General features: G+C 43.1%; 1 protein-coding gene across 1 annotated transcript in view; it reads left to right on the forward strand.

Annotated features, from left to right (window-relative positions):
* Window positions 1–23,516, forward strand: part of KLHL18 (kelch like family member 18) — a 130,526-nt gene that overhangs the window by 61,403 nt on the left and 45,607 nt on the right. Inside the window, exons 2-3 of the mRNA XM_029588257.1 lie at window positions 9,149–9,279; window positions 16,610–16,750. Of these exons, the coding sequence (XP_029444117.1) occupies window positions 9,149–9,279; window positions 16,610–16,750 (272 nt within the window). The remainder of the gene's footprint in view (window positions 1–9,148; window positions 9,280–16,609; window positions 16,751–23,516) is intronic.

Here is a 23,516-nt window from a genome sequence, read left to right on the forward strand (position 1 = left end):
TCCATTTATGCCATGGGTCTCCTATACCTGCTATGCCACAAGTTGTTTTTTTTTTCTCCTGTTCACCATGCTGTGTAAAGATTGTGCACTGGATGTTTACATATGTAATGTGCGCTGAAAAATTTTGTTAAATAAAGATTTAAAAAAAGGTATGTTTGATATTCATAATGCACAAGAGATGAGCCTTTTCAGTGGAAGGAAGGTTAAAAAAAAAAAAAAAGAGTCATGATATGGAGCTCTAAAGGGGCAGATTCAGGAGCAATGTAAGGAAATATTTTGTCACCTGCATGTGTTCAACATGCTCCCAAAGTAGGTGATGGAGGTTAAACAGTAATGAAATGTAAGGGATATGGGATAAGAATGAGTACCCTTATTTGTAAAAAAAAAATGAAGTGATAGCATAAGCATGACCTGGCAGCATGTGTTTAAGTTTTTAAAGTACCCCATGTGAATGATTCAACAAGTATTTGTAGAGTTACCAGAATGAATGGCAAACTGGGTAATATGAAACATTACAAGTCCTAACAGAAACGCCGGCATTCACGTAGCTAGGTTTGTTTGCCAGGCACAGTGACGAACTTAACCAGCCACTGGGTCTGCCTAACAAGATGCAGGTATAGTAAATAACTAGAAGACGTAGCAGAAATGTAGACACTAGTGTAAGTCAGGTCTATTGGGCAGAAAACACAGAGGACTCAGGAGGAAGAATGTTTGGGCAGCAGCCAAGCTGGTATCGATAGCTACTTGATTATTACAAGGCTTTGTAAATAGACATGGGAAGAGAGGATGGTGGGTGTGAACTAAGTGAGAGATCTTGTGTGCCTAAGATGGTAGAGTGCAAATGAGGAAAACAAACTGTCCTGGATAAGAGGAAGATATCTTACAAATGGTCATGCTGTACAGCTATTAACTTGGATATATCTTTGCAATATGGAAAGGAACAACTGGGCAGATTGGATGAGTAGTCGTCTTCTGCTGTCATTTACCATGTTATTATGTCAAATCCAAGACAAAATTCAGAGGTAGTATAGATAATTATTTCACTTTCTCTTCTTAGCAGTAAAAGTGCAATATTATCCCCGCTTCAATGTGATTCAGCTTCTACTAGGTGCATCCCCCTCAACTGAATTACTGCAGAGTAAGCATGTTGAGAATGTGAAACAAATGGAGATTTAATCCCATCTTCACCTTTCTTCATACCAATTTCTTAGCTGCCTTTTAAGTTTGCTAATTTTGTTCTTGACCTTGTGGGCCAGCATTGCCTCCATGTGCCTCTCAAACTGCTGAGCTGCTAATGTGTGAAAATTATGTGATATTGTAGTGATGTGTGAAAGTGTGACATTACTGCTGAGAGAGTAACTTGACTGCTCAACTCCAGACCCAGAGCAGGAGGGAGGGCTGAAATGCAGGGTTTAGGCAAGGCTATGGTGTGATTTTTGTTTTCATGTGGTTCTGCCGTCCTTGAAAGTTGGATCAGGATACGTGATGTGGAAATCGGAGACTCTGTGAAACAGAAAGGAAAGACAATAGATGTTGAAGGATTGGCCGGACTTTAATCATGGCAGCAAGGTTGATGAATGTGTCTTGGATGTTTGCGTGCTGAAATGTCCTGTTAGAAGAGGGAGACAGTGGTGATGCTTGGTAGGGTTTAACTTACACCTTGTGCTCATGGCTGATCTGGCTGGCCTACCACATAAGGATGACACATCTCAAAGCTGGTAAAATAGCAATTTGAAAATGGCTAAAATTTAGACTTTTAGATGTATTTACTTGCCTTTTGAAACCTGAACTCAAGGCATGATACAGTCAAGCACATTATATTTCTCCCTGAAGCAGTGGAGAGGGGTAAATGGACTTGCCCAAGATCACAAGGCGCAGCAATGAGCTTTGAACCTTGGCTTCCCTGGCTCCCAGCCTGCTGTTTTAACCACTCCTTCACTCGCTGTTTACAGCTGAGGCATGACAGCAGATGGTTGCCAGTTGAGGCAACAAGGGTGGCCCATACTGTTGAACCAGTTAGAGCTGATGTGCTGCTGTTTTAGTTTCTCTGTCTTAGTTGTCGCATTACAGTTGTAATGTAAATATCAGCCAACCTTCAAGAACACAGTTTGTATTCTATGTGTGTGGCCATGCTTGCTCCATTGCCTCCCCTTCCTCCAGTGGCTCTTCCCGGAGTAGAACTGACTGCAATATTTCACTGAATATGTGGCTATAAGAAGGCAGTGGCTCACGGGCTTGGCCCCTGCTCCCACGAGTTTCCTGTTTGAAAAGAGAGCATATGTCGCAGGCCTAGAAGAGAACCATGCACCAGGTCACCAAAGTGTCTAAAATTCAGTGCCTGGTGTCTCTGATGGAAGAGATAAGGATGGGGTCTGGGTCATGGCTTCTCTCGGTGGCAGTTCCTTATTGTTGTGCCCATAATTAAAAATTGGAAGGCACAGGACAGGTGAGGTAGATGGAAGAGAGCAAGGGAGGCTTGTCTGGAAGCAGGGAAAGGAGAGAAAAGAAAAGCAAATCAAAAAATACAAAACAAAAAAATAGGCAAAATTAAAAAAAGAGCACACAGATTTCCTTGACTGCCAAAAATATTTGGCTGGTGACTAAGGTTTGTAAATATTTTTCCACTCCTGATGTGTTTGGGGGGGTGGGGGGGGGAGCAGGGCTGCTGCGGGGACTAGGCACATGCATTGGCGCTCAGTTTCTGCATTCAGCGAAACATTGCAGCCAGCACTGTCACGGAAGAACAGCGTCCTGTACATGTGTGCTAAGGTTCTGTGAAGCAAATTTGGGAGCGGGGAGGGAGTAGCCATGCTGGACAGTTAAGGGGAGTGTAAATCAATTTTATCTTTAGTCAGTAGCTTTATGAATAATTCTCAAGAGCTGATGTCAGCTGTTTCAGGGGGTCATCTTTCACATTTCTATTCCTATTAAAAAAAAAAAAAAAAAAATAGAAATAGAAATTAGCCAAAAGGCTAAAAGAAACATGCAAAGCAATATTAAAGAGGCTGCAGCAGATAATATGAAAATAATATTTGTTTCTAGGGATCTTCAAATTCCTATAGTACTTTACCTTACAGTGGCTCTTCTTATTATATCTATTTGTCCAGTTAAACATTACAAGGCAGTTTTCTCCCCTAGCTTTCATGGAGGTTTGGAACATTTATGTTCCAAAGCTTGGACACCTCACAGGTAGCATTCTGGGATAAGACATTCACCCGTGGAAGTTTTAAGAAAAACAAATCCATGTGTAAGCATGATCCGATACTAAGTTACCAGTCAGTATTTAAAGCAGCTACATATTCCCAAGAATCTGTGGGCACTCTGTAACAATTCATGCTAAAGAAGCAGTGTATTGATCTTTCCCACAACCAGCATTCCTCAGTATGCTCCATGGATATGGGAGGACCATGGAACAGGAAACTTGGGACAATGCGTCCGGAACATGTCCTGTTGATCCCAGGCCGTCGGGTTTTCAAGATATCCACATTGAATGTGTATGAGAGAAATTTGTAAATACCAGGGCTCCAGTGTATGCAAATTTATTTCATGCATATTCGTTGTGGATATCTTGAAAACCTGACTGGTTGTGGGGTTACTCGGACAGGATTGGGAAGCCCTGGCTAAGGGCAACAGCAACACCCAGGAGTTTATGTAAATCTTTCTTGCAGTACACACACACATGCAATAGTTTAATGGGCACAGACCAGGGTGCTCAACTCCAGTCCAGAGGGAGAGGGCTACAAACAGCTCTTAACAGCAAATTAATTTGGCCCCAAAGTATGCAAAGCTATAATGAATCATTTTATTTATTTGTATATGAAAATGAGACCTGTCTGTGGCCCTCAGCAATCAGAGGTTTGCACCAACAAGGAAATGAAATGTATAGGATGGTATCGAGATACAGACAATCCTGGATGCTGAGCAGAAAAGACAAACGTAAAGGGATGCCAGGTGTGCTGTAAGATGGGAGGGAACACAGTGCATCTGCAGAGGACAAAAGTAGGACAACTTATTATAAGGCAGCAAGTGAACATGCAGAGAATATAAATGGAAAGTGAAAAAATAGGACAAGTTAAGAGCAAGAGAGAATGAACCAAGCTGGAAATGTTACTATTGGCACACCTTGTAATGTTAGCAAAAGAGCCATAAAATTGGAACACAAAAATACGAATAAGACAAGTAGGGAAAGCATGCAGAGGGCATGGCTTTGGGAACTCACCTGAGCTAAAAGATTCCAATTTATCCCTGTTAACTGAAAAGCAGAACGTAAATACAAACAAAAAACACACTTTGAAATGTTTGTATGCTAATGCCAGAAGTCTAAGAAGTAAGATGGGAAAATTAGAGTGCATAGCAGTGAATGGTGACATAGACTTAATTGGCATCTCAGAGACATGGTGGAAAGAGGATAACCAATGGGACAGTGCTATACTGGGGTACAAATTATATCACAATGACAGAGAGGAGCATCCGGGAGGAGGTGTGGTGCTTCATGTCTGGGATGGCATAGAGTCCCACAGGATAAGCATCCTGCATGAGACTAAATACAAAATTGAATCTTTAGGGGTAGAAATCCCTTGTGTGTTGGGGAAGAGAATAGTGATAGGAGTATACTACCGTCCACCTGGCCAAAATGGTGAGACAGATAGTGAAATGCTAAGAGAAATTAGGGAAGCTAACCAAACTGGTAGTGCAGTAATAATGGGAGATTTCAGTTACCCCAATTCTGACTGGGTAAGTGAAACATCAGGGCATGCTAGAGAGATAAAGTTACTGGATGGAATAAAAGACAGTTTTATTGAGCAATTGGTTCAGGTACTGACAAAAGAGGGAGCAATTTTAGACCTAATTCTCAGTGGAGCACAGAATTTGGTGAGAGAGGTAACAGTGGTGGGGCCGCTTGGCAATAGTGATCATAATATGATCAAATTTGAATTAATGACTGGAAGGGGGGACAGTAAGTAAATCCATGGCTGTAGCACTAAACTTTCAAAAGGGAAACTTTGATAAGATGAGAAAAATAGAAAAAAAAAACCTGAAAGGTGCAGCTAGAAAGGTAAAAAGTATGCAATAGGCATGGACATTGTTAAAAAACAAAAAAAACAACCCCAAAAACATTCAGACCCCACCTGACCATTAATTTGCCAACAACTACAGTCAGACACTCTCTGAACATTGCAAACAATTGCTCGTTCCGTTAAATTCCTATTGCCTTTCCTTCTCCTCCCAGTTTTGAACATCCCTGTTTTATTGTAACTTCAGAGTTTCCTTTCACTTGTTACTGTTTGAGTTTATTTGCATTCTTACCCCCTGTTAAATGTAAACCAGCATGATGTGATCCTTATCTTGAATGCCGGTATAGAAAAGCACAAAATAAATAAATAAATCCTAGAAGCACAGACCAGATATATTCTGTGCATTAAGAAAGGAAGGCAAAACTATTACCGGCATGGTTAAAAGGTGAGGTAAAAGAGGCTATTTTAGCCAAAAGATCTTAATTCAAAAATTGGAAGAAGGATCCATCAGAAGAAAATAGGGTAAGGCGTTGATAAAACAGGATAACAGAAAATTTGAAAAGAAGTTGGCCTTAGAGGCAAAAACTCACAATAAAAACTTTAAAAAATATATCTGAAGCAGAAAGCCTGCGTGGTTGGACTGTTGGATGATCAAGGGGTTAAAGGGGCTCTTAGAGAAGATAAGGCGATCGCGGAAAGATTAAACTATTTCTTTGCTTTGGTGATTATTGAAGAGGATGTTGGAGATATACCCATTCCAGAGAAGGATTTCATGTGTGATGATTCAGATCAACTGAACCAAATCACAGTGAACCTGGACGATATGATAGGTCTGATTGACAAACTGAAGAGTAGTAAATCACCTGGACTGGATTGAATACGCCCCCGAGTTCTGAAAGAACAAAAAAATGAAATTTCAGCCCTATTTCAATTAATTTGTAACCCATCATTAAAATCATCCAATGTACCTGAAGATTGGAAGATGGCCAATGAAACCCCTATATTTAAAAAGTGATCTGGGGTACTACAGACCAGTGAGTCTGACTTCAGTGCCGGGAAAAATCGTGGAAACCTTTATAATGAATAAAATCACAAACATTTAGATAGACATAGTTTGATGGGACACAGACAACATGTGGTTACCCAAGGGAAGTCTCTAACAAATCTCCTATATTTTTTTGAAGGGGTGAATAAACATGTAGATAAAGGTGAACTGGTAGATGTGGTGTATTTGGATTTTCAGAAGGTGTTCGACAAAGTCCCGCATAAGAGGCTTCTATGAAAACTAAAAAGTCATGGGATAGGAGGCACTGTCCTTTTGTGGACTGCAAGTTGGTTAAAAGACAGGAAACAGAGAGTAGGATTAAATGGTCAGTTTTCATAGTAGAAAAAGGTAAACAGTGGGGTGCCTCAGGGATCTGTACTTGGACCGGTGCTTTTTAATATATTTATAAATGATCTGGAAAGGGGTACAACAAGTGAGGTGATTAGATTTGCAGATGACACAAAATTATGCAGAGTAATTAAATCTCAAGTGTACTGTGATGAATTGCAGGAGGACCTTGAGAGACTGGAAGATTGGGCTTCCAAATGGCAGATGAAATTTAATGTGGACAAGTACAAAGTGATGCATATAGGGAAAAATAATCCTTGTTGTAGTTACACAGTGTTAGGTTCTATTTTAGGAGTTACCTCCCAGGAAAGAGATCTAGGCATCATAGTGAATAATATAGAAACATAGAAATGACGGCAGAAGAAGACCAAATGGCCCATCCAGTCTGCCCAGCAAGTTTCCCCCTTTTTTTTTTCTCATACTTATCTGTTACTCTTGGCTCTTAGTAACCTTTGGTTCTATTTCCCTTCCACCCCCACCATTAATGTAGAGAGCAGTGTTGGAACTGCATCTAAGTGAAATATCTAGCTTAATTAGTTAGGGGTAGTAACCGCCGCAATAAGCAAGCTACACCCATGCTTATTTGTTTACCCAAACTATGTAATTCAGTCCTTGTTGGTTGTTGTCTGTATATAGATCCACTTTTCTTCATTCCCCCTGCCGTTGAAGCAGAGAGCTTTGCTGAATATGCATTGAAAGTGAAGTATCGGATTTTCTCCCCTGCCGTTGAAGCAGAGAGCTACATTGAAATTGTTGGTCCAGTGTGTTGTGGCAATCAAAAAAGCAAACAATGTTGGGAACTATTAGGAAGGGAATGGCAAATAAAACTGAGGATGTCATAATGCCTCTGTATCGCTCCATGGTGAGACCACACCTTGAATACTGTTTGCAGTTCTAGTCACTGTATCTCAAAAAGGATATAGCTGCACTGGAGAAAGTGCAGCGAAGGGCAACCAAAATGATAAGGGACACGGAATGGCTGTCCAGTGAGGAAAGGCTAAAGAATTTAGGGCTATTCAGTTTGGAGAAGAGGCGACTGAGGGGGGATATCATAGAAGTCTACAAAATCATGAAAGGACTTGAACAATTTAATGTAAATCGATTATTTACTCTCTCAGATAATAGGACCAGGGAGCACACCATGAAGTTAGCAAGTAGCTCATTTAAAACAATTATTTCACTCAGCGCATAGTTAAGCTCTGGAATTCATTGCCAGAGGATGTGGTTACTGGGTTTAAAAAAGGTTTGGATAAGTTCCTAGAGGAAAAATTCATAAATTGCTATTACGGTAATTAATAAGCAGTAGTAGTTTGTGATTTATCTAATGTTTGGGTACTTGCCAGGTTCTTGTGACTTGGACTGGCCACTGTTGGAAACAGGATATTTGGTTTGATGGACCCTTGGTCTGACCCAGTTTGGCATATCTTATGTTCTTAGAGTTTTGCGGTAGGGTGTGTTTGGGAGGGAAACTGGGTATTTTATTTATTTATTTAACATTTTTCTATACCGACCTTCATGAAAAATTTCATATCAGATAGGTTTACATGTAACAAAGGGTATAACTTAAACAAGAATGTTTAATGTAACTTTGTTTTTCATGTTCAACCTATTGTTTGGTTACTGATCTGATATGGTCACCACCATGGTCACCACCATGAAGGTCAGTATAGAAAAGTGTTAAATAAATAAAATAAAATAAGAACAATTCACTAGAAGCGGAAGTTACATATAACAGGGGTAGAGAACTTGGGGCTAGGCTAGTCAGAGGTAAAGGACAGTGTAGGTGGGTAGGTGGGATATGAAGGGTGCATGTGTTTGGGGTTGTATGGGTATGTTTTGCAGGAGGGGAGTATGTGGTGAATTGTGGGCTCTGTGTAGCTGTGGGGGGAGGGTGTACGTGTGTGTACGTGATTGGAGAAGTGTGTGTTTGGTGGGTAAGGGATTATGTGTGTAAGGAGTTTTTGAGAAGTACCTTTTTGCGGAGGGTTGCAAGGTGTATTTTTTTGGTAGTGTGGCTGTGAGGAGATGAGGATGTGTGGGGATAGCTTGGAAGGTGTCTTTTGGCACCATTCTTCACCAGCTGCATATGTTGTTTTCCTCGTCTTTTGGGGGGAAGGGAGGTGTTCATGTGGGTGTATTTGAGGGCAGGCATGTGTAGTAGGGTGTGACTTTGGAAATGTGGGGAAATGGCTTTGAAGGTGACTTTTGGTGCTATCACTTGCCCGTTGCTTCAATTATTCTTCCCTGTCTGCCTGCCAGTGCAGATCTGGGCCAAAGTAATGGAAAGTTGAGGGAGAACGTTTGGAATGGAGCACTGGTCGATATTCTGTAGCAATGGGTTTGGTTTTTTTTTTTTGTCTTAGTTTTCTGAAGATTCTGACCCGATGCTTCCAATTTTGGAACTTATCAGAGATATTCACATGCTCTTCCTGCATGCCTAATTTAGTGAAATTTTCTCCCTTAATTTTGAGAGTTATTGTGCCTTCAGATGTATGGATAGAGACTGATCCTTTTTATATAATTCTTTACAATATTTCCTGTGTTGGAAAGCATATAAAATAGAGAAACATTTAATTCCTACTTCCCTGCCCAGCTTCCATATTTTTTTTCTGGCTTTATTTACATTAAGTTGGACATATTGTGCAGGATCTGCACATGGCATTGTATGCAGTATTTCAACCAAAAAAGGAAAAAATTCTAAAAATCCAAGCTCTAATCCTTCTTTCTCTCTGTTTCATAGGTTGGTGATCATAAGTTCAGTGCCCATCGGATTGTGCTGGCGGCTTCTATCCCCTACTTTCATGCTATGTTTACTAATGACATGATGGAATGCAAACAGGACGAGATTGTCATGCAGGGCATGGACCCCAGGTAACCTTTACGAATCCTTGAAATGCAGACTGTACAGAGGGATACTTTGGAGGCTGAGGAAATGTTTGACTTGAGGGATATCGACCATGCAATTGTTGTTCTCCCTGACATGGTTAAAGCAGTTAATTGTTGCAGGAGGCTTTTTTTTTTTTTTAACTTTGGCTACTTATTCTAACCTGAATGACTTGAACACTACCCAAGCTAAAATGCTGCTCTCAACCCCAATGAGAATACAACACTATACCCCCCTAAAAGGACTGACTGCTTACTGAAAAGTTATTTTCTATATGAAAAGTTATTCTGTACAATACAAGCTGAGTGTCCGTCACCCTTCTTTAAAAAGAGTCTGATGTCATAAAGTCTTCTGCCGACCAATCAGCTTTGGAACTGGTTGTAGCTCAGAGCCTCGGTTAAGTCTCTGAGTTGCTGCAAAGAGTTTCCCAAATGCGCGCGCGCACAGGGTGTTTTGAGGCTGGGATGCTATTGAGGAAGAGATTAAGGCTGGGTTGGGAGGGGAGTGTGCAACTACTGAGCGTGAGGAAGCGAAATTGAGGCTGAATGGGTGGGCTGTCAAAACTCTTCTGCTGAGATAAAGGGAAGATCTGCTGAGGGGGGAGATTGAAACTGTGGAGGGCAAAATTGAGGCCAAGGAGAGGTTGCTTGAGGGCTTGATGGAGGGTACTGAGGAAAGGGAAGATTGAGCAGGACAGGGGGAAAGAAGGGACTGGGAATTGGGGTTAGGATTGAGAGGGAGGACTGAGATTGAGCAGGAAAAGGGAGAGAATGGAGGAAGAGGACTGGGGGCTAAGCAGATACACACAATGTAAAGAACGCCTTTGGAAATCTTACATTCTCCATGGAGTATTCTTTTCCAGTATTGAGAGGGGACGGACTACAATTTTCAAATCATTTACTATATTTTTATATGTACTTCTACGTGTCTTTATTGTTATTATTTTGATTGTACTTTGCTTGGACCATAAGTTTGGAAAGGTGTGGTACAGTTCTGCAAAAAAGTTTGCCAACCACAAGAATAATGAGAATTATGGGCCAGATTTTCTAACCTACGCGCGGGCATAGATTTGTGCGCGCAACCCAACGCGCACAAATCTACGCCCAATTTTATAACATGCGCACGCAGCCGCGCGCATGTTATAAAATCCAGGGTCGGTGCACGCAAGGGGGTGCACACTTGTGTACCTTGCGCGCGCCGAGCCCTAGGGGAGCCCTGATGGCTTTCCCCATTCCCTCCGAGGCCTCTCCGAAATCGGAGCGGCCTCTGAGGGAACTTTTTCCTTTCCCTCCCCCCCCCCACACCTTCCCCTGTCTAACCCGCCCCCCCCCCCCAGCCCTACCTAAATCCCCCCCTACTTTTATTATTTAAGTTGCGCCTGCCGGCCAAGTAGGCCTTCAGAGGCCTCTGGCCACGCCCCTGCCCCGGGGCTTGCATGCATCACTGAGCCTATGCAAAATAGGCTCGGCGCGCGCAGGAATGGGTTTTTGGGGTTACACGTGTAACCCTTTGAAAATCCGCCCCTATGAGTTCTTACACGATAACCTTGTTTCATTGATCCTGTCTTTTTATGCAATAAAAAGGGTATAAATAAACAAATCCCTGTTTCTTGAGACAATGATTTACAAAGTAGAAACAATAATTCTAATTAAAAATCAGTATGTGTGAAATAGGTGAACCGCTAGTTTCATTAGCACAATTAATTGGCTAATTTAGAATCAGATGCTTAATCTGCATGACTGAGTTTGGGCATCCTGTCCTATATAAAGTCCAAAAGATTTTGAGTTGGGTCTTCAACACAGAAGTTAGTGGAAACTCATCATGCCATGATCAAAAGAAATTTCAGAGGACCTGTGAAAAAGAGTAGTTGATACTCATCTATCTGAACAGAATTATGACCATTTCTAAACATTCTCTTTTGTTTACCTGACGGCTATTATAGATCGCCTACCTCTTTGTTTTCTGGGACCTAAACATTTGGGGCTCCATCCATCCACTCTCAGTCTACAAATGGAAAAAGTTGAAAACCACAATGACTCTACCCAGGAACAGTTGCTCCGACACATCACCCCAAGAGCAAACTGGAAAATTATCCACGAAGTTACAAAGAATCCCGCACTAACATCTGAAGATCTGCAGGGCTGTCTCCTTTCGGCTGATGTGAGGGTTCATGCAACAACCATCAGAAAAAACTGAATGGGAGCATAGCTATAAAAACCCCCCACTGATTTCTAAAAAGAACATTGCTTCCTGTCTCAGATTCACTAAAGAGCATCTAGATAACCTACAGTACTCACAGAATAATGTTCTTTGGACAGATGAGTCATAAATCTAATATATCAGTTACAAAAATAAATGTTTTGTTTGGCAAAAACCAAATCCTGTCTTCCAAAGGGCCTCATGTAAAAGGTGTGGTAAAACCGTGCACTGAAATTCAGCACTTTGCTTTTTAACCCACTCGATTAAAAAAAAAAAATGCACTGGGAGTTTAAAAAAAAAAAAGCATGCAAACCTGAGTTAAAATGTTTGCTCAGTCATTTGCATAGGCTGAGCGCACATTTTAACTCAGAAGGTGGGAAGAATCTTTTGCACGCCACGCACAAGCAAAATCCAATCTCCAAGACCACAGGACAAGAAAGCATGGGGACTGAGGTAAAGCCACCTTCCCTTTCTTATTCTATGCACAGAAATCTTGCTTTGTGCAGTAATGTTTACTCCATCTCTGACTGGGAGTTAAGTTTCCAGCCCTAAGAAACCATGCATTCAGCCTATGCACTTCTTTTCATGGAGGAGGTAATAGTTAATGCCTTCATTTCCTTATGATTTTACATACAAAGGCACTAAGCAGAGCACACGGTTTTATGTGCATATATTTTTAGCTGAATTTTAAAAGCCTGATGCGCCCCAAAACCCAGGAGGTACACAAGTATGTTTGGCCGGCGTACGCCAAGCGGATTTTAAAAGCCACCCGTGTATGTGCAGATCTCCCGGTACGCGCAGAAATTAAAAAGTCAAAAAAGGGAGGGCCGTTTTGAGGGAAGACCGAGAGATGTGTTTGTGTAAATACTTACGCACACAGAGGTGAGCACCGGGATCCCCTGCCGCATAACTTTACTTATGCTATGGATGACGTGCAAGTAGTAAAACCAAAAAGTAAAGAAGTGAGCGGGGTTTTAAAGGTTGGGGGTATAAGGGGAGGCTATTTAACAGGGGGTTAGGAAATCCTATCCCTTACCTGGGTGAACTGGAAACGAATTGGGAGAGTTGTTGGTTGCGTTGGCGCATGCATCTACTAAAACCCCCCCCCCGCTTACGCGGGGGGGGGGGGGGTTTAGTAGACACATGCATATGAGTACGCCTACTTAAAATTGTGTGCCCTAAGCCGGTTTTATTCCATGCGCTCACATACGCGCGTATGTTGTTATATGGCCACGTCTCTGGGCATGAGCCGGTAAACGCACGCACACGTGCACCCATGCGGCTGTTTCAATGTTACTGTCTTCGTGCACAAATCTCCTTTCTCCATTGGCAGTAAAGTTTGTGCACAAAACTGTGCACACAATTGGGGTTAAAACTGCAGTCTGCCGAGCGCCACTTATTTACATCTTTTTGTGTCCCACAAATCCAATTCAAATTGATCACTGCAGCTTACAGTAATACAGACATAAAGCAAGCATTCCACATTTAAAAAATAAGTTAATAAAAATATCTTGATAAAAACTTTAAAATAACGATTATATCAACCTCAGAGTTAGAACCTCATCCCAGCTGTCCAGCATGGTGGTGGGGCAGCTTTGCTGCATCGGGACCTGGCTTGCCATCATTGATAGAAGCTTGAATTCCGACAGAAAATTCTAAAGGAGAATATCAGTCCATCCATCCATCCATGAGCGAAGCTGGGTTGATATTAGGTTGTGCAGCAAAACAATCCTAAACATTCAAATAAATCTACTACAGAATGGCTGAAGAAGATATTTTGTGTTTTGGATTGGCTAAGTTAAAGTCCTAATCTAAACTTTATCGAAATGTGGCAATACCTGAAGTGAGCTGTTAAAGTGAGGAAGCCTTCAAATGTCAGAGATGAAATAGTAAACACTTCCATGTGGAAGAATAGGACAAAATTCCTTAAAGGCAATGTGAGAGGCTAGTCAACAGTTACAGAATATTCTTAAATGAAGTTATTGTTGCTTGAGGAAATGCCAGTAACTTGTGAATGAAGGGATTACATACTTTCACACAGATACTTATTGCTAAATCTTTTTGTTGAATAAATAAACAAAATATATATTCCTTTTGACAGTTATTCAATTAGATTATCTTTCTCTGTGGACAAGCCCAGCTAGCAACCACACGAGATGGGGTGATATCACCCGATGGCGCCGAGTTGGGTAGTTTTCTCTGAAAACCCAGAAGGTTCCATTTTTGGTATCTGAGCGCATGCATGGTTCTTCCCATGCTAGCATCCCAGTCCACGAGTCTCCTCAATCTATTTTCGTCTACTCTGTGAATAGTTGGGAAATCTCTTCTCTCTTAGCATCACTGTACATTTTAAAAATGTCTTCAGATAAGGGGAAAGTCCAATCAAAATATGCATTAATAAAGGAGAACAACCTTACGATTATTCAACTCTGAAAATACTCCAGTACTTACTTCATCTTATGGATACTGGATGAAAAATGAATTTCATCAGAGTACATTTGAAGGCAGTAGCAGCTTATAACAATATGGGTGAATCACATCAGCCAGAAGAGTAAGAGAATTGCAGGCATTAGTAATCTATAATCCCTATACTCAAATATTACAAAACAAAGAACTCTTCAGAATTCAACCAAAATTTCTTCCAAAGGTAGTATTGCAATTGCACCTAAATCAAAAGTAAGCATTCATACCCTGGACTGGAGAAGAGCCCTCCTGTTCTCCTTGGATTGAATGCAAACTTTCAGAAAATCAACCCAGCTATTTGTATCCTTTGACACAACTAGAAAAGGTTCAGTGGTCCAGAAACATAGTATCAAGATGGCTCACACAGTGTATCTCACATTGCTATGCATCTATGGGGGCAATAAGAGTGAATCAAGTTCGAACAATAGCCATGACAATGGCATTTCAATGGCACATCAAAACTCTGGATCAATCCAAGATATCTGTAAGGCTGTCACAGGGTCAACTTTACCCACTTTTACAAGATGTTGCTGCTTAGATATGGACTCATGCAGTGACAGTTCATTTGGACAAGCAGTGCTTAAGAACATTTTTAAATAACCCAAACTTCCTGCAATACAAAATACTGGTTGCCAAGAGTCCTTGTAAAGTAAAATTAACTTTGAAGCAAGGGCATCCCATCTTGTCTGGCTGTTAGTTGGGCTTGTCCACAGAGAAAATGAAGTTGCTTACCTGAAACATGCATTGGGTACATATAAATTGGTTATTTATTCTTTCAGATAATACAAGGACTAGGTTGTACTCACTGAAGTTAGCCAGTAGCACATTTAAAACAAATTGGAGAAAATTCTTTTTCACTCAGTGTACAATTAAGCTCTGGAATTCATTGCCAGAAGATGTGGTTAAGGCAGTTAGTGTAACTGGGTTTAAAAAGGTTTGGGTAGGTTCCTGGAGGAGAAGTCCATAAACTGCTGTTAATCAATAGGGAATAGCCATTTCTTGTTGCTGACATTAATAGCATGGGATCTATTTAATGTTTGGGTATTTGCCAGTTTCTTGTGACTTGGATTGGCTACTGTTGAAACCAGGATACTGGTCTTGATGGACCCTTGGTTCTGACTCAGTATGGCACATTCTTATGTTCTTATGTGTTCTCCATGGATAGAAAAACAGAGTCACACAATCCCTCCCTCCTTCCTGGGAAGTTTACCAAGCTTGAGAAAAAGAATCTGAAGAGATTCGCACGTTGGAAGTAGTGTGAGAAGAATGCTCAGGTATCAAAAATGGAACCTTATGGGCATTGAGAGAAAAGAGCTGACCCAGTGTCATCGGATGACATCATCCCACCTTGTGTGGCTGTTTGTTTTGCTGTCCACAAAGAACACTTGTTAGAGGAAAGCAACTTTGCTTTCTTTCTTATCAAGGTTTAGATAAGGATTTAATAATGTTTTGAGTATGTCTTGTGCTAAAATACGACCATCCTAGGAGATTCACAAACTTTTCTCTGCACTGTAGGTATACATATATACAACGGGCATTGTTTTCTACATAATTTCAAACTCTGTGCATTACAAGTGAACTTTTGTTCCCTTCTGTTCACCTTCTCACAGAACTACAAGCTTGCACTCATAAAAGAAAGCTCAAACAATGGAGAAACTAACTTAATTTACAAATTATTTTCTTCATTTATATCACACACTTGTAGCAGGCCATTTTGGCTCCATCATCATCTGAGTTGACCAAACCATAAGAACATAAGAACATGCCATAATGGGTCAGACCAAGGCTCCATCAAGTCCAGCATCCTGTTTCCAACAGTGGCCAATCCAGGCCATAAGAACCTGGCAAGTACCCAAAAACTAAGTAGATCCCATGCTACTGATGCTAGTAATAGCAGTGGCTATTTTCTAAGTCAACTTAGGTAATGGACTTCTCCAAGAACTTATCCAATCCTTTTTTAAACACAGTTATACTAACTGCACTAATCACATCCTCTGGCAACAAATTCCAGAATTTAATTGTGTGTTGAGTAAAAAAGAACTTTCTCCGATTAGTTTTAAATGTGCCACATACTAACTTCATGGAGTGCCCCAAGTCTTTCTATTATCCGAAAGAGTAAATAACCGATTCACATCTACTCGTTCTAGACCTCTCATGATTTTAAACACCTCTATCATATTCCCCCTCAGCTGTCTCTTCTCCAAGCTGAAAAGTCCTAATCTCTTTAGTCTTTCCTCATAGGGGAGCTGTTCCATTCCCCTTATCATTTTGGTAGCCCTTCTCCATTGCAATTATATCTTTTTTGAGATGCGGCGACCAGAATTGTATACAGTATTCAAGGTGCGGTCTCAACATGGAGCGATACAGAGGCATTATGACATTTTCTGTTTTATTCACCATTCCCTTCCTAATAATTCCCAACATTCTGGTTGCTTTTTTGACTGCCGCAGCACACTGAGCCGACGATTTCAATGTGTTATCCACTATGACGCCTAGATCTCTTTCTTGGGTTGTAGCACCTAATATGGTCCTAATTCACAGAATGATAAAACAAAAACCTGAGTAAGTCAAGTTGTAAGATTGCTGGAAGCTCAGGTTGAGGATAATCTAAAGTAGTCTCCTTTATCTAAATGTCTTCTTTGTTTTTCTTTGTAGTGCTCTAGAAGCCCTGATCAATTTTGCCTACAATGGACACCTTGCCATAGACCAGCAGAATGTCCAGTCCTTGCTGATGGGAGCCAGTTTCCTGCAGCTGCAAAATATCAAAGATGCCTGCTGTTCCTTTCTGAGGGAGAGGTAGGTGGCGAGTTTTCTTTGGTCTCGTATGGGGAGGAGGTGTATTAGGACCCAACTACTGGTAATGAGAATGAGAAAGTATTCCTTGGCAACCTGAGCTAGCTAATGCAGCAGGGAGTCACTGGAGCCATTCTAGGAACTAAATTTGTAACCCGCCTTGAGCACTGAGGTGAGATAGTTGCCTAAAGAAATGAATTAATTAGCGAGGCTCAAATGCTGCATTTTTGGGGGTGAATGGGGTGAGAGGACCTGGGCACAATGGTGTCCTACTGCTACTTTGGACTTCCAATGCAATCAGCCCTTGCTGGGGCTGTGGTGCCTTGAAGCTTCTTTCAGAGCTATCTGGAGTTTTTCCCTTGTTCTTAACCTCACCCACCTAACTAATAGGCTGATTGTCATGATAATGTGCAAAAATAGGTGCTAAATTGTTAGCACTGATATAAAATTTTTCTTTTCAATCACCACAAATTTAATTTCACTTCATATGCAGTAAGGAAATGATATACATAGCGCACAAAAGTTACATGCAAGGTAAAGTCAACTCTGAAGATAACTTTATTTCCATTTTAACATGAAACAAACATGGGCTGATGTAATATGACCTGCACTGAAATGCAGCACACAGCTTTAATGCATGCAAAAAGAAAAATAGTAGTGGCCCAGGCCTCCTAATCGCCCCTTATCCTGAAGGTTAAAATATGTGGGTTAGCAAAGGGGCCAAGCAGTGAAGTATTAAAAACTGGTATAGCAAACCAGCAGGAGGATATAAGGTTCCCTCCTCCTTCTGCTTAGGTTTCCTGCAATTTTAATAGGTTTAAAGAATAGGATGAGGTTGTATTGGGGGCTTTGTTTCTAACTTTTTTTTTTTTTCCTAATGTGTAGCCAGATGGACTCAGGACCAATAGGTTATGCTCCCCTGCCAGCAGATGGAGATGGAGTCAGGTTTCAAATTGACATCACCCTACATACACCCCTGCAGTGATCTCAGCCCTTCAGTATTTCTCATGCTTTCCCTATGGGGATCGCTGTACTTTTTGGAGGAAAAAAATTCTCCTTTGAAATTGGAGAAAAGATTGAGCCCCGCTCTCCTGCAGTGATACCTAAAGGTTCCTCCTCCACTTGAGAATTCCTGAGGTGATTTCCAAGATCTCTCAGAGGTGTGCTTGGGTCCAGTAGCCGGTTCCTGACATGGACTTGCTGCTTAAGCAGTTGTAAGGCAGCGGGTGCAAAAAGCCGAGCCCGGCAGTGACTGCCAAAGCCCTCTCCAACCGCAGCCAGAGACCATCTCTTTACTCAGCCGGTAAGCACTGAGCCCAGGTAAGTGTAAAAAAAAAAAAAAAAAGAGGAATTACCTCCTGATTCAGAGCCGTTTTGGAGGGGTTTCAGTAAGACTTCTTCCGGTCTTCTTGCTCAGCACGCTGTACTGACGTCGTTCCCGGATCCTGTTGGGGTAAGGGGAAGTGGGCTTTCAAGCGGGTTGAGCGGCCTCCCGGTGGGCTACACCTCGCTTTAGGCTTGGTCGGCACACCGCGTGGTAGGCTGCAGCGGCACCATCTTGTGTGCGTGCTGTATTGCGCACCATAGAGCATCTGTACGTGCAGTGCGTGTTGGCTCTGCACATGCGCTGTGCGCATGACGCCATGCATGTACATACGCGCACAACTTACTAAGCGCGGAATACAAGTAAAGCCGGACGCACAGGCTGTGCATGCGCCTCACCGCAGCCCGTGTAGGCTCCCGAAATCTGTGCACATAAAAGTTTAAGCGTCAGGTGACTGAACACGCAGTTACAGTCGCCAATGGCTCCAACAGCAAAGAAACACATAGGTTCCTTTATCTTTGCACTGCTTGTCATATTAGGACTGCACAGTCTGACCTGGATTCTTGCTTGTGTCAGCACTGTGAGGAAGCCCAGGGAGAGCTGGCCTCCCCGGACTTTGCTAAACCCGGCTCCTCCCATTCAGAAGATGGGTCAGCCATAGCCTTAACTGGAAGTACCCTGGACCTGACTACCCCCAGGACTGGGTCATTCATGGGAGAGGGAAATTCGGCGGCACTTAACTCAGAACCTCTTGGGCTAGGCATGGATCTGGCTGTCTTCTCTTGGGTGGAATTTTTTCAAGGCCTTCAATCCTTCATACAGGCACAGTCTGCTACCTCACTTGCCCCTGTCTGGACAGAACCTCAGCCTGTAAGGCCCCCCCCCCTTCTCCCAGTCCTATTGGCAGACCTCGAGACATGCCTCGTCTCACAAAGGGTGTCCCTGGCAGGGACACCCAGATGGCATGAATGAAGAGGAGGATACAGATTCCTTGGAAGATGGGGAAATTCCCCCTGGTTTAGAACTGTATCAGACCATGTTACAGTTTTTCCATAGAGATGAATTGCCGGCCCTGGTTTCCCAGACCCTGGAGATGCTGGTAGTTCCTAGGGCAGACTCTATAACGGAATCAAAGAAGAATCCCATTCTGATTTCTCTACGGAAAGTCTCTTGCTACTTACCTGTGCTGGAAGCCATCCAGGAGTTGATTGACCTGGAATGGGATGCCCCAGAAGCAAGTTTTAATGGTGGCCGAGTGTTAGAAGCTCTATACCCAGTAGATCTGACAGCGAGAGAATGTTTGTATTTCCCTAAAGTGGATGCGCTGGTCTGTGCCGTCTCTAAGCGAACTGAACAACCATCTCCTCCTGTACCCCTCCTGTTCCCCACCCTCCCACCCCTCACCCCCTCCACTATCCCTCCACCTCTCACTCATCCCTTACATCCTGTCACCTTGTTAACAGTTAAAAACTCTTTCATCCACTCTCCTTAAGAGTTAATTATGTAACCTTCTCTACTCTACTCTCCTTAAGAGTTAATTATGTAACCACCTGTCTCAAGTTGACTTAGTTTTCTTACTGTTTGCATTACATTAAATTATTGTAAAGCTGGTTGCTATGTTACGTTACATTGTGAACCGAGGTGATGTTTTTAACGTGCCCCGGTATATAAAAAAATCTTTAAATAAATAAATAAATAAATAAATCTATCCCAGTGGAGGGAGGAGAGGCCTTAAAGGATGTGCACAATAGATGGGTGGCCTTTGACACAATAGCAATGACCTTACAGATTGCTTCTTCTTGTGCCCCAGTTTCCTGTCTACCAGAAGATAAGAAACAGCAGTTACAGCGCCCCTCGCCTATGAGGGGTTGACCCAAGGATCCCAGCACGTTCACCCCTAGAGAAACATGACATTTCAGAGGTCTCATTCCTTTGGGAGGTCTCAGTCCTTTTGGAGCTGACAGCCCAAGAGAGGGGCAGGCTTGGTTTCAGGTTCGTCCTGAACCCCCAAGGAAATTTTGCCGACCCACCCTCGGAATGAGGGGATAAGGGGTCGACTGTCCTTCTACAAATGGTGGGTCGAGATCACTTTGGACAAATGGGTACTGGCGGTCATACATGAAGGATATGCGCTGGAATTTTGTAGCACTCGGACATATTCATGATATCACCTTGCCACTCCCAGCACAAGAGGCAGGCAGTGGAGACTACCGTGATAAGGCTCCTCAGGATGAGGGCTATAATCCCAGTACCTGCACCCCAGGAAAATACGGGACGTTATTCCATCTATTTCATTGTATTCAAGAAGGAAGGTTCCTTTCACCCTATCCTGGACCTCAAGAGCGTCAACCGAAATCTGCAAGTAATTCATTTCCACGTAGAAACTGTACACTCCGTGATATTGGCCGTACAAGCGTGAGAGTTCTTAACCTCCCTGGACATAACCGAGGCCTGCCTACCTACATATTCCAATCCATCAAGAACATCATTTCCTACACTTTGCAGTATTGGGTCGCCATTATCAGTTTTGGGTGCTGCCTTTTGGCCTAGCCACCGCCCCCAGATCATTTTCCAAGATTATGGTGGTCGTAATGGCAGCGTTGAGAAAAGAGGGAATCCTCATGCACCCGTACTTGGACGACTGGTTGATCCAGGCAAAGTCCATGGAAGAGGGTCTCCGGGTGACCTACAGGGTGACCTCCTTGCTTCAGGAACTCGGTTGGGTCATAAATCTGGACAAAAGCAGTCTCAAACCCACCCAGTCCTTGGAATATATGGGAGTCCGATTTGACACCAAGCAGGGCAAGGTCTTCCTTCTGACTACATGGATAAGGAAGTTGATGTCCCAAGTGTGTCGGTTGATGAGCACAATACACCCGACGGTATGAAGCTATATTCAAGTTCGCGATTTGATGGCAGCAACACTGGACGTAGTACCGTGGGCGAGGGCACACATGCAACCACTTCAATGCTCCCTGCTCTCACGTTGGAACCCGCAGTCTCAAGACTATTCGATTCACCTCCATTTACCGATGGAAGTATGCTTTCGGCTCCAGTGGTGGCTGCAGGAAGCTCATCTGGGCAGGAGTATACCCCTGTCCTCTCCGAATTGACTGATCCTCACGACAGACGGGAGCCTCTGGGGCTGGGGAGCTCACTGTCAGGAACTGACGGTTCAGGCACATTGGACCAAGGAAGACCACCTGGAAGTCCGGGTAGTCAGATTGCCATAGCTAAAATTCAGCGACACATACGCCACGGTCAAGCGGTCCATGTAATGTCGGACAACGCAACAACGGTAGCCTACATCAACCATCAGGGTGGAATCAAAAGCCAGCAAGTGTCACAGGAGATAGACCTCCTTATGGAATGGGTGGAAATATATCTACAGATGATCTCAGCCTCCCACGTCACAGGAAAAGACAACATCAGAGCATACTTTCTAAGTAGGGAGAGTCTGGATCCAGAAGAGTGGGCGTTGTTGGCTAAAGCCTATCAATTGGTGGTAGATCGCTGGGGTCTCCCAACCATCGACCTGCTGTCCGCATCTCACAATGTGAAGGTTTCAGATTCTTCAGTCGCAGAAGAGATCAGTGGTCCCTGGGGATTGATGCTCTCATTCAGACCTGGCCGAAAGAGGAGTTGCTATACGCTTCCCTCCATGGCCACTGCCTGGTAGGGTCATTCGCAGAATCGAGCACCACAGTCCTACTAGTAGCTCCAGATTGGCCCAGGTGTCCATGGTATGCAGACATGTGGAGACCCCTGGTAGAGACCCCCACCACACAGGGGCCTGCTACAGCAGTGTTCGGTCCCTCATGAGGATCTGACTCGATTCTGTCTTACAGTATAGCCCTTGAGAGGGCTCACCTGATGAAGCAAGGATGTTCATTGGAAGTAATTGCCACCTTACTCCACGCACGGAAGTTCTCTACATCCCTAACGTATGTGTGGGTCTGGAAAGTATTTGAGGCTTGGTGTTTCCCCTTGGATGGTAAAAATCCCACTAATTCTGGAATTTTTGCAGTACGGCTTGAATAAAGGTTTGACCCTTAACTCCTTGAAGGTCCAGGTAGTGGCTCTCCTGTTTCTGGGGGAAGGTGCACAGAACCCGCCTGTCAGCTCATCTGGATATGGCCCATTTCCTGAAAGGGGTGAAGCACCTCTGGCCACATCCTTACAGTGGCCAGTTGCCTTGTGGAATCTTAATCTAGTATTGAAGTTTTTGGCAGGGCCCTCCTTTCGGCTACTGCGCAGTCTTTCCTTGCATTTATTACCCTTGAAAACTGTATTCCTGGTGGCTGTATGCTTGGCATGTCACATCTCTGAACTACAGGCTTTGCGACAGGAACCGTTCCTCCGAATGACTCCAGGAGCATTACAGCTTTGTACCGTTCCATCTTTCTTGCCCAAAACAGTCTTGGACTTTCATTTGAATCAGTCCATTTCGTTACAATCCCTAGAAAAGCACAATGATGTGGACGAATACTGCGTCCATTATTTGAATGTCAGAAAGCTTTTGGTGCTGTATCTGGATGTTTCAGAACCGTCCAAAAGATGGACCACCTGTTTGTCCTTCACGGTGGAAGGAAGCAGGGCGAACCAGCTTTGCGGGCTACCATAGCTCGCTGGATTAAGGAGGTGGACACGAGAGCCTGTGTGGAGGCAGGAAAGCCATTACCTTTTCAGGTTAAAGCTCATTCCACTAGGGCTCAGGCAGTCTCATGAGCAGAAGCCAGACTGCTGTCTCCCATCGACATCTGCCGAGCGATGACGTGGTCCTCCTTGAACACCTTCACCAGATTCTATCTCCTGGACATTCAGGCCCGAAAGGATGCAGCCTTTGCAAGGGTGGTGTTAACCGGACCATGGGCAGCCTCCCGCCCCAATTGGGAGTAGCTTTTGTACATCCCATTGGTCCTGAGTCCATCTGGCTACATACTAGGAAATAGAGAAATTACTTACCTGATAATTTTGTTTTTCTTAATGTAGACAGATGGACTCAGCGTCCTGCCCACGGCTGCCCAAGGATTTGCCTGTGGAGTGAATATTGATTCCAAGAGATTACGGGTAAGCCGTCATCCAACCCCTAGATCACATCTGTAATCTTACTTGGGTTCAGTGTTTGTTTGGTTGAGTATAGTTACGGTTATCCATTTTTAATCGTTTTTTTCAATAGTATGTCCACAGTGGCTTTTGAAGAGAATACTGGAGGGCTGAGGTCACTGCAGAGGTATATGTAGGGTTATGTCAGCTTTGAAATCTGACTCTGTCTCCGTTTGCTGGCAGGGGAGCATAACCCATTGGTCCTGAGTCCATCTGTCTACACTACGGAAAACAAAATTATCAGGTAAGTAATTTCTCCATTTTTTGTTTTTTAGAAATTTGGGTGGGTGGGAGGGGATCACCCACTGCACCTGGCTATTTGTTTTGGTTTTTAAACTT

The sequence above is a fragment of the Rhinatrema bivittatum genome, chromosome 2, assembly GCF_901001135.1.
Source record: "Rhinatrema bivittatum chromosome 2, aRhiBiv1.1, whole genome shotgun sequence".
Lineage (NCBI taxonomy): Eukaryota > Metazoa > Chordata > Amphibia > Gymnophiona > Rhinatrematidae > Rhinatrema > Rhinatrema bivittatum.